Source organism: Mya arenaria, chromosome 4 (assembly GCF_026914265.1).
Source record: "Mya arenaria isolate MELC-2E11 chromosome 4, ASM2691426v1".
NCBI lineage: Eukaryota > Metazoa > Mollusca > Bivalvia > Myida > Myidae > Mya > Mya arenaria.
This window is the reverse complement of record NC_069125.1, coordinates 77,301,892-77,313,761: the sequence shown is the minus strand read 5'-3', so window position 1 is coordinate 77,313,761 and position 11,870 is coordinate 77,301,892. Positions and strand designations below refer to the sequence as shown.

Here is an 11,870-nt window from a genome sequence, read left to right as displayed (position 1 = left end):
GCGCCACCACTTTTATAAATACATGTATGTGCATTTTCCGTTTCTAAGGAGTGATTTAGTTGTATAGTGTTCCGGCGTATGTACTATGCAGTCATATTTGACATCCTCCAGAACATTCTTACGGTGTGTGTAAAAGCTCCTCAGGCACCAAAGTTCGCACACTATTGAAACGAAACCGTAACCGACCTGCAGTAAACGTGATCTTGCACAGTACATTCTCCGATTTTCAAAATATGTCCGTTGAATAAAATTATCAAATAAAAAATAAATCATACTCACGTTTGTAGCACAAGGCACAGCTGCACCACGGAAGTGTCGACAGCTCATTTTTACACCACCGATAAGTGGTTGACCTGGTGTTAAGTTGCCATGTTTAAGTAGGACTTTGGTAAATGTAATTAAATTTAGCTTTACCTTTTTATCCTTGAAACACATTGCACAGTCAACATACAAGTTTGATTACGGGGCTTTATATCTTAAATATCGTATTACTTGCTTTAGTAAACCCTTTCAAAATACAAAATTTGAATTGTTTGTTTTCAATCTGATTATAATGAAGGTCCTCTTTCGACGCTTATTTCATGTTGTTTTAATTAACTGGCTGATGTGGCATTAATTATTATATTACTTGCATGTGATTTCCTTGGTGGCCAAAATAGGTCAGATTTGTCCCTTTCTTTTTTAGCTCACAAAGTGCTCAATGTGAGCTTTTGTGATCGGTCTATGTCCGGCGTCCATCGTTCAGCGTCAACAATTGCTAAACAAGATCATCTCCTAAACCGCCCGGACGTTTTTGATGAGACTTTATAGGGATGCTCCTTGGTGCTCTTTCAATTTTTTAAAGACATGAATTCATGCAATGCATGGCAACCTAGAGGAAAAACGACAAAGCTATTCTTGATACAAACCTTGAGGCCTGTCGTATTATTTATTAAGTATAGGGATGATAGATAAAGACTACTATGTAGTTTACGATGTTTATTCGACGCTAGCTAACTACAGACTGCTGATAAGCCTGGCCACTCGCAGGTAGCCGATATCATATTACAGCACCTCCCTTTCAAATTAATAAGTAATTTAATGAATGTATCATTTAGAGGTGTTTACTTCTGAAACAAATATAACATTTTTATATGAAACATATAATATATTTTAACTAACACGATTCGATTAGTCTTTCTGGGTTTCTTGACAATCTTCCTGATCTTGTTACGTAACCATTCCCTGGTTCCACGGTCTCCTCCTTACTTTCCCATGAAAACAAAGTATTTTCACTATCACTCTCATTAATCTAAACCATCTGTTCTCCTTGACCATCCTGCTGACCATTAGGCCGCCTGGGAGTTTCTATAAGATGGCGCCTATTCCGGCGGATAATACCTTCATCCGTCTAAACATTGTATGAACGTGGGAATACAGATTGTGATTTAATTACCCCATACTTGTTTTGATCTTTTACAAGAACTCGGTCGCGATTTTTTAGGCAAGGCACAGTTTTTGCCTTGTGTCTTGTATCGAAATTTCTTTTTTGTTGACCTTTAATCTTATTTTCCCGATTTCAGACAATTTTTAAATTTGGCCACTTTGGATTTAAAGTTTCGGGTTTAACCGGTATTGACGTATTTAATTTTCTGCCCATTAATAATTCTGACGGACTGAATCCATTGTGCAATGGCGTTGCACGATATGACAACAGTGCCAAATACGGGTCGTCTGATTTCTTCAGCATCTCTTTAATAGTTCTTACAGACCTTTCCGCAAGACCATTACTTAGGCGTTTTTGGGCTAGAAGTATGGTGTGCAAATCCATACTCACGTGCAAACTTTTTAAAAGTCGCTGCGTTGTAACACGGCCCGTTGTCACTAAATACTATTTCTGGTATACCGTGTCGCGCGAAAATGGACTTCATGTGATTTACTACGCACGCTGCTGTAGCATTTGAAAGTTTTGCCAGCTCAATATAACGCGAGAAATAGTCCACTACTAACAAATATTTGTGACCTTTTAGTTCAAATAAGTCTGTTGCTACGCGTAGCCAAGGGCGTTCTGGAAATTCGAAAGGCATAAGCGGTTCTGCTCTATCGCATCCGTTTTCAATGCATTTATGGCATGACTTTACAACCTTTTCTAGAGTCGAGCTCAAACCAATCCACCAAACAGATTGTTTTGCCCGCTCCCTACATTTCGAATTTCCCTGATGCGCTTTACCGTGAAGTCCATCAATCATTTCTGACTGTAATGTGTTTGGTATTACTAGTCGCGTTCCTTTGAACAATTGACCTCTTTGAACAGTTATCTCACCCCTATAACACCAGTATGGTTTCATGTATTCAGGAAGTGCTGTCTTATCTGGCCACCCTTGTTTACAATACAACAAAAGCTGTGTACATATATTATCCTCTTTGTAACGGAACTTAATTTGTTCCAGTCGATTAGCGGTCGCTGGGATGTCATTAAAAATCATTTGAACATATGCGTCACTCCGCGGACTGCAGACTTTCGGATTCTTTATCAATTAACGTACACAGAGGTGCCCTTGATAGACAGTCGGCTGTAACCAGTTTACATCCGCTTATGTAAACAATGCTAAATTGTAACGCATAAGGCGCATGCGAAACCTCTGGATTCTAGCAGGTAAATCGGTCAAGTCTTTCGTACTTAATAAAGGAACTAACGGTTTATGATCCGTTTCTAAGACAAACTTGGATCCTATTAAAAAGTTTTGAAACTTTTCGCAAACCCATGTTAATGCAAGGCATTCTTTCTCTATTTGAGCATACCTTTGTTCTGCTTCAGTAAGCGAACGAGAAGCAAACGCTATTGGTTTCCATGTACTTCCCTGATTTTGCCTAACAACTCCCCCCATGCCAAATGAAGAAGAGTCTGCTGAGACCATTGTTTCCTTATTAGGATCATACTAGGCCAAAACCTTGGGAGAGCTTAACTCCTCTTTCAATTTCTGGAAGGACGATTCTTGATCTGGACCCCAGAATCACGAGTTTTTGTCCTTTAAAAGGTCTCGCAACGGTTTAGACATTTGTGCTAAGTTTGGCGTGAACTTAGCTTATTGATTGCACATTCCAAGAAATCTCTGGATATCTGAAATATTCTGCGGGTTTGACATGTCAATAATTGCTTTCACTTTGACTGGGTAGGCCCCAATTGTGCCCTGACCTACAACATGACCTAGAAATGTCAAACTGTGTTTACCAAACTGGCATTTTTCTTTGTTCAGTGTGATGCCAGCCTCAGAAATGAGCCCTAACACGCGAAATAAACGCTGATCATGTTCATCCTCATTCTCACCGAATATGAGGACGTCGTCCATTTTGCAAACTACGCCCGGTACTCCTTCTAACAATGCTGACATTTTACTCTGAAAGAATTCTGGCATAGCATTTATACCGTATGGCGAGATGCAAAACCTACCGAATGGGGTTATGAATGTAGTTAAATGTCGCGATTCGCGTGCTAATCTTACTTGCCAGAAACCGTGGCGTGCGTCAATTTTCGAAAAGAAACGTCCTCCAGCGAGTTTTGCAAGTGACTCGTCTACGGATGGTAATTGAAAACGCTCTCGTTTTACTGACTGATTCAATTTTGACAGATCTACACATATCCTAATTTGACCATCTGGTTTAGGAGCTACTACCACTGGCGAACAGTGCTCGGTCGGCTCTGATACTTTTGAAATAACCCCCAATCTCTCCATTTGCTCTAGCTCGGTTTTGACTTTTTTCATTAAAGGCAATGGTACTCGACGCGGTGTAGACAATGAGTACGGCTTTGAGTTTTCACATAATGTGATTTTGTATTCCCAATCAGTTTTACCTAATTTCTCGCTAAAGACAATGGGGAATTTCTCATATACTTGTTCATACGATGCTTTGACAGATGAAATGTATTTAAAATCATGACCAATTTGTAAAGCCTCAATAGCAGGTCGGCCAAGGAGAGGAAATTTCAAACTTTTTACAACAAACACTTCTGTAACACACATTGTTGATGAAGATTCAATTGTGGTTTAGAATTTACCCAGAACTGATAATTAAGAATTGCCTGCGCCAAATAATGATCTGTTAGTTTTCTGTATTTTCACTCCAAACATGTGTTTAAACAGTTTCTCTGTGATAACTGTTAAGTCTGCCCCGGTGTCGATTTTGAACGTCACGTCCGCTTCATCATTTACGGTTAGTGTCACTTTCCACGGGTCCGTGGTCGTTGATACCCGTACTGTACCAAGAAAGGACTCGTCTTCGTCGGAATGCTCGGTGTTGCTAGCCTCGTTCACGGCTGCAACGGCTGAGCGGCATTTCTTTTGGAAGTGTCCTACTTTTTTCCCTGCTTGCTGGCGTCGATGGGACCGTTTTTTTTTTGTCTGGCTTCCAGTTCCGGTGCCCCTTGTGTTGCCGTCTTGTCACTGCCTCAACTGTAGATGACGGTTCGCCTCTTACTACCGCTTGTTGGGCTCGAAACGACTCTCGTTGTTTGGCCTCAGTCACCGCCTTTTCTAGCGACAGTGTTGGGTCAAGCTGCAGTCTTTCGGACAATTTGTGGTCTCTGATTCCAACCACAATCCTGTCGCGAATTAAACTATCATGTAAGTCTTTAAACTCACAATTTTCTGCCAAATGGTACAGTTCTGTGATGAAACTGTCCACGCTTTCACCAGCATTTGTGATCGTTGGTTGAATTTGGCTCTCTCGAAGATAACGTTCTTTTTAGGAATGAAATGCTGATTTAGTTTTTCTACTACAGTGTCAAATTTCTTGCTGTTTTCATTCGAAAGATTGAACGATGACATAATTTCTTCTGCTTCTGGTCCCATTGAATAAATTAAAGTGTTAACTTGCACTTCTTCGTCTTTTTCTCCTAATCCTGATGCAAGCCTAAATCTCTCAAACCGTTTTAACCACTTTTCCCACTGTTCCTGCTTTTGGAAATCAAAGTTATCCGGATGTTGGGAATTAAAATTTGCCATTTTGTTTATTAACACTAGTGCAAATAGTTCCAATATTATTGTTGAGTTTAAAACCGCGCTGCCACCATGTCGTATTATTTATTAAGTATAGGGATGATAGATAAAGACTACTATGTAGTTTACGATGTTTATTCGACGCTAGCTAATTACAGACTGCTGATAAGCCTGGCCACTCGCAGGTAGCCGATATCATATTACAACAAGGCCTAGATCAGATATTTGGTGTGTAAACGTTGTCTAGTGGTTGTCTACCAAGTTTGTTAAAGTTATGCCCCTGGGGTTAAAATCCGGGCGTGAATTGTTTTTACATTTGGAAAATCCTCGCCAAAACAGCAGCAATATGTTTAGAGCTGAGATATTTGGCATACAGGATTGTTCTGTGGTACTGTTGAAATTGTGTTCCTAGGCTAGAGTCACGTGTTTTACATAGACTTATTTTAGGAATATATCTAAGATTTCTCTATAACAGTCTACTGCAATGACCAGAGCTGAGCTATTTTGTAGCTCATTCGGAAGTCCTCGGCCATTTTTATCGAAGACAACCTCGGATGTATATGGACGGTTAATGATACTTAGAAATCGGTATGTTTTAGTCCGTAGCAAGAAGATCGCGTAGTAATTAAATTTAGCAGTAAAACTTAATGAGACTTAACTCTTGGGAATCTTAATTATTTTTGCAATAACACACTTCACTGGCAATCAATTTAAACTTAGATCAATAAATACAAGATTAAACATTACATTTAATTCACATGGGTGAAAGTTTTCAGTATTGATACTGAATTCAGTATTCTGGAAAATATTTATCTTATATAATGTATTGTAAAAATGGCATTTCCCTATGTAAACACCCATTTTCAGTAATTTGGAAAATTAAAACTTTCACCCATGAATTCATGATATAATTAAAAAATATATGAACTTCTTTAACTGATGTGCCGGCATACATCCGAGGTTGTTTTGGATAAAAATGGCCGAGGAGCTTCGAATGTTTTGTAGCCTTGTCTGGTGGTCCTTACCAACTTTCTTCACAACCTTATATCCCTACAAACCATCACGTTCCGTATCAACCACCGCCCATATCAGCAACCGCGAATTTCGTTGATAACGTTATTTTCTAGCAACCTATACCTTTCTTAGCAGCAGCGTGGTTCCTTAGCAACCATCCCTTCGCTTAACAACCATGACCACTTGAACAACCATCTTTCGTCATAGTATAGAAAGGCTTCGTTGGCAACAACTTGCTTTCGTAGTTTATAACACATGGACCTCCCTAGCAACCTTAAAGTTCCTTAGCAACCACAGTTTAGTAATCAATGCCTACCGTACGTGACTTTACCTAGCTTCCCTATTAACCATCCCATTCCCCAGCAACATGACTTTATTTTATGATTACAATATGTTAAGCTTGCATGTCTACAGATGCGCCTTACTTGAGTTAGACTATAAACTTTTGGATTTTCGGGTAGTGCGATTCTATTTGACAACAGTGCTGAAAATAGGTGATAATAGTACGAAGTTGACGGATACGAAGAGTCCTCCTTTGGAAAAAGGGTCACTAAATAGTTCGTTCCGTTTGTGCCCTGGACCGTTCAAGTGCCCATTTGGGGCAATATAACGATTCTCTTCAATAACCTTTATAGCAAATTGTTGACGGTTATGTTTACGAGGTAGCTTTCCTTAGAGGCTTTATCTTTTTATCTTATGCGCCAGGCTTGGACTCTACAATGTTCGAAAGTAACAGTTTTACTCAACCAAGTTAAGGTAATGAACAGCACTATTAATTTGCAAGAAATTAACAAACCCATACGTACAAACGTCATGGGAAACTTGTTCAATATATTGAGTGGAATTCGGTTTTATCTTGTATTGAGTACAATTATAGTTGGTAATCGAAAAAAAATATAAGCTCAAATTAATTCATAGAACAACACCCACAAATAAAAGGCACATATATATAATCCAACGTGTTTAGTGTGCAATGAGATTTCGATCACTATTTCATGCAATGTAAATATGTAGAAAACTGTTTGGATGCAATAATTGGTACATTCCAGAGTTATTATTTTGACCATGATTTTAAATCACTTCAAAATGTTATAGGGTACAAGTAAATAAAACTAGCTTATAAGGTCACCGAGACGAAGACATTTGCGGGTTGCTAAGACTTCTTATGGTCCAACGAATACATTGCGAGCCGATAAGACTTGTTATGTCCAAACACTAGATTTGAGACATATGTGTGTCAATAAATATACTAAATAAACTGTAGCCTGCAAAGAATAAATTTCAATGTAAAAAATGAGCTTGGAATTTCTGCCAGTTTTGTACATTAAAGCCTCGAGCAATTATGACGTGGGGAACATTATTGGGCGCACATTTAAAGGTAAATGTGAACCTTTTACACATGTCAATTTCAGAACTTTGCCAAACATGCGGCTCAGTTTAACACATGAGTTAATTAGGCGTTAGTAGTTGTATTGTTTTTACTTCAGGTTCCATAAAGGAGTATCTTAATTTCTCGGATGACGTGAAAATGTACCGAAAGTTCTTCAATGATCAGAGAGGTAAGGCGATCGTAGAACAATATTTGAAGACGTCCGAGAAATATCAGCCTGACATCGTGTCGGAAATACGTGGTATCGCAGACGGGTCTGGGGAGAGCTTTATGGACGTGTTCATGCTGCAGATAGCCTCGGAGATACAGTTTTATCACTACGAAGACTTGTTTCCAAACAATGATGCACCAAAGAACCAAGTGACGAAAGGATGCACAGATATTCTCCTGAACACCGCGGCGGGCCGCGCTATTGGTCACAATGATGACTGGTCAGAGGACGTCGCTGCACGTGTTGCTATTGTGCACGTGACACTTACCAAAGACGGATTTGAAAAGGAGAGCTTCCTGTCATATTTATACCCTGGATATTTACCTGGATTCTGTTTCGGCATGAATAAAAATCTTGTTGTTACACTGAACAGTCTGAAACCAGCCCGTGCAAACCCAGGAGGCGTACCGTTGCTGTTGCGGACTCTGTTGGGCAATAGCAGTATTTCTGACTGCCGGGAGAGGATGGCCAGCCTGCCGGTAGGATGTGCATTTGGAATGAACGTCAACATCGCAGAAATCGGCACCGATAAAATGTGTTCTCTTGAAATATACACGCACGCAGTACGTACTCCCATCCAATATCCATATACATGTACATGTATGCAGTCATGCATTACGATACTGTATTTAAAATACAACCTACATTTGCAGCCAATAAAATTGCAGATAGGCAATACTTAAGTCCAAGGCATAATCAATAAGAATTTCAACTTTCGCGGGTGTTTAAAGGTCCATCTACTGCCACTCATCCGATACACACTCCTTGCGTCAGATTGTCCGTTGACAACGAGATTGTATTGTAAGGCATTTAAACCTGCTACATGTCTACCGTGTAAACCCTCACCGGCACCAACCATGTGTCTCGCTACCTTTTCTGAATTGAATGCTGCCCATCAGCTGTTGTAATCGTTCCATAGCGAACATATAATTTAACAAATAATTAAAATGGAAGTAATATTAATGATCAGCATACGTGTTATTTGTCTATCCTATAACTTATGGATACTGATGCAGCTAATGTACGATTCGAAGTACTTCGGTTATCGCTGTATGATCAGGTACCACGTGTAAGTCGCATGGAGTCTTGAGTCCAAGACAAGCACACGGTGGAGAACCCACGTGACTTATTTGGTAAAGTGCACGGCAACAAATGTCAACAAGTCTCGATTCAGGTAAGGTTTTTAAAGATAACTTTCTTAATATTTGGAGATTTTTTTGTGAAATAAAGACCATAAACCCCGCATTTAAGAGCTCTATCCACGGTAATAAAGAACTTTCTCTAATATACTAAAGTTTTCCTGAAAATCTTGACCAACTGATTTCTCAGAGTTGAAATCTAAGGCAAAGTACACGGCTTTTGACAAATCTATCGCTTTACTTCATGTTAGCCGTAAATAATTCATACACAAATCTTATTTTATGCAAATTTTCTGTATTTTATAGTTTTCAGCGTGTATTGTTTAACTTCTAGTTATTTCAAAGGTAAAAATGAAAAAAAAACCAAATTGATAATGTACACGGACATTCTAGGATGATAAAAAACACGGTCATTTTAGTTTATGTTTGAAAGTAGAGTGCGGTTTATAAACTAATAGTTATATAAGCATTTTCTATTCGTGAAGTCAGAATGTATAGTGTTTAGTTTTTTATTTAAGTTGTATCAATAAATTTTGCATTATGACGCACACCTAAATAACTGAATATTTAGCAATTATATTTAATGAGGAGTTGAAAGATAGTCTATGAGAAATTTAAGAGAAAGTCTGCCATTATAAGTTCGATTACTTTTAAATATGCAGATCAATACAGAATCATACATACATTTCTTAAAAAATCAGATAGTTTTACTTATAAATTATAATCTGGACTGACGGCGAATAAAACATCTCTGTAGTTAACGGCCCGTTTGTGGTGATTATAAATTTCATAAATGTTCCTATTTAGATGTGATATAAAACAATAAAATAGGCACATCACAATTAGTTTATATATATTTCCACATTTAAAGCATATTGTTCATACTTTTCAGGTAACGCTGAATCTTTAATTTGGTTCAGTCTGAACAAATATTATCTGATCTACATCAGTAAAACTGCGGTCGTTCGAACAATACAGACATAAACTCATTGTAAAGATGGAGGCTCGGAGTTAGATGGGAAACAGCAAGGAGGAATGAGAGCACACTATATTACCAACTTACAGGCTAGGACTAAGACTTGAACATCTAGATAAGAGCTGAGCATGGAGCATTAAAATGTTCTAGACTAAAGGCTGAAATGTGATTACAAAATAATTGTGTTTCAAAGCTTGCTGAATTATATAAGATACATGCAGTTAAGAGTTTATAGGACATCAATGGGAAAATGACAACAATGCATCTATAAACCTTGTGAAAATGTTTTATGCTCAATCCGTTTTCATACTTATTTTGCACAGCATTTTTTTCAGTACTGTAAGACAAACGAACATTTTGAAAGAGCACCATTTGGTAACAGTACGTTTTGCTATTTATCTTAATAAAATGTTAAACTCATCAAAACGTTATTTTAACTCGGCAACATACTGGAATGCACTTCTAACTAGACCATTGTGATCTTTCAATGTGTCCTGATTAGGTGTGTTTCGCCTTAACGTGCCTGCTGAGTCCAGATTTGAACTTGAATGCTGAGCGACACTGTAGACATTTGTGACGTGTCATTCCCCTGTGTCTAATAGAAATCTGGTCACTGAGATTGGTCGTGTCACCCAATTTGAACCCACACACATCACAGGTTAGCTTCAATTGGCCGCTTTCGCGTCTTTCGTGTATTTTCAAGTCTTGCAAGAGCAGTTTTGCCACAATATTTGCAAACGTGCAACTTTGTCTCGCCGTGATTGCTGCACCTATAAAAAAGACATGTACTGTCACAAGTTAGCGAGAAATGCTGGCAATGTCAGTACTTGAATGTAATTTATAAAAAAAACATTATTTACTGCCACGCAATGAGTGTTTGATCGTGTAATCAGCATCATAAAACTAAACGAAACGTTGAAAACACAGTCAGACGACGGCAAATCTTAACCTCTACACGAGGGGAGTCGTAATAAAAGTATAACTGTTAGTATATTCTTATTTCTCTACGAAAAAAAAAGCTAAAAACTAACCTGTGTCTGTGTAAACACTTTCCCGAAAAAACGATGGCAATTGACCAGAATGCCTTCTATCGTGGTCTACTAGATGTTGTTTTTTATTTTGAAATGCCATTCCGCATTCTTTGCATAAAGTCGGAGTCTTCATATTCTGAAATGAAACAAATGTCACAAAATCATAAGTCTATCAAATCAGCTAGCAATCGAAGACATTAAAAGTACAAGAACACTTTTTTTTTCTCTCAAAATTGACAAAATGAAGAGTTATTAAGCAGTTATGTGTTACTGTTTACCATGTATAATGAATGCAAACACGTTTTACATATACGTTACGAAAAAGAAGTGGAACACCCTTTACAAAATCTTCAAGCCCTTTGTTAAAATACGGTACTGAATTTAGTGTGATAACACATGTTTCCATGATTCATGAAAATGAGCCCATCATTAAGGCGACTCCGTCGGTCTAACTTAAAACGCGTTCATTCTTCCATTGCCACTCCATTTCAGTGCGTCTTTTCAAACATGGAGCAATGTTCAATAATGAATTTGAAGAATAGAAATAATAAATAAATTTATAATAACTCGTTTTAGCACCAGTCAGTGCAATAATGAGTATATACACTGAAGGTTGTAAACGACCGTGTACTTTATCAAACCTAAAATGTCCGTGTACTCTATCAATTTGGTTTTACTAGTAGTTCATTTTCGCCTTTGAAATAACTATAAGAAGTTCAACAATACACGCTGAAAACTTTAAAATACATAAAATTTGCTTAAAATAAGATTTGTGTATGAATTATTTACGGCTAACATGAAGTAAAGCGATAGATTTGTCAAAAGCCGTGTACTTTGCCTTAGATTTCAACTCTGAGAAATCAGTTGGTCAAGATTTTCAGGAAAACTATAGAATATTAGAGAAAGTTCTTTATTACCTTGAATAGAGCTCTTAAATGCGGGGTTTATGGTCTTTATTTCACAAAAAATCTCCAAATATTAAGAAAGTTATCTTTAAAAACCTTACCTGAATCGAGACTTGTTGACATTTGTTGCCGTGCACTTTACCAAATAAGTCACGTGGGTTCTCCACCGTGAAGCAGGTCTATTAGAGGTACATCGCCCAGACTGTTGAGAGTTCACAGCCGGTTACA

At 38.0% G+C, this 11,870-nt stretch overlaps 2 protein-coding genes across 2 annotated transcripts; one reads left to right on the top strand and one right to left on the bottom strand.

Moving 5' to 3' along the window:
• Nucleotides 1-7,283: 7,283 nt before the first annotated feature.
• Nucleotides 7,284-8,476, top strand: LOC128231088 (uncharacterized). Its single transcript, XM_052943508.1, has 3 exons — nt 7,284-7,368; nt 7,478-8,147; nt 8,398-8,476. The coding sequence occupies exons 1-3, from the start codon at nt 7,284-7,286 to the stop codon at nt 8,474-8,476; spliced, it is 834 nt and encodes a 277-aa protein (XP_052799468.1).
• A 1,561-nt stretch (nt 8,477-10,037) lies between these two features.
• LOC128230347 (zinc finger protein 805-like) lies at nt 10,038-11,779 on the bottom strand. Its single transcript, XM_052942538.1, has 3 exons — nt 11,744-11,779; nt 10,738-10,873; nt 10,038-10,476 (listed from the first exon to the last, which is right to left on the bottom strand). Exons 2-3 carry the CDS (start codon nt 10,868-10,870, stop codon nt 10,205-10,207), a joined length of 405 nt encoding a protein of 134 aa, XP_052798498.1. The 5' UTR covers nt 10,871-10,873; nt 11,744-11,779; the 3' UTR covers nt 10,038-10,204.
• Between the last annotated feature and the right edge of the window lie 91 nt (nt 11,780-11,870).

Excerpts from the sequence above, each read along its gene's own strand:
- LOC128231088 (XM_052943508.1), top strand. The coding sequence starts at position 7,284 with ATGAGCTTGGAATTTCTGCCAGTTTTGTACATTAAAGCCTCGAGCAAT. Across the intron at positions 7,369-7,477 it reads TATTGGGCGCACATTTAAAG|GTTCCATAAAGGAGTATCTT; the intron begins GTAAATGTGAAC and ends TTTTTACTTCAG. Across the intron at positions 8,148-8,397 it reads TGTTCTCTTGAAATATACAC|GCATTTAAACCTGCTACATG; the intron begins GCACGCAGTACG and ends TTGTATTGTAAG.
- LOC128230347 (XM_052942538.1), bottom strand. The coding sequence starts at position 10,870 with ATGAAGACTCCGACTTTATGCAAAGAATGCGGAATGGCATTTCAAAAT. Across the intron at positions 10,477-10,737 it reads AAGTGTTTACACAGACACAG|GTGCAGCAATCACGGCGAGA; the intron begins GTTAGTTTTTAG and ends TCTTTTTTATAG.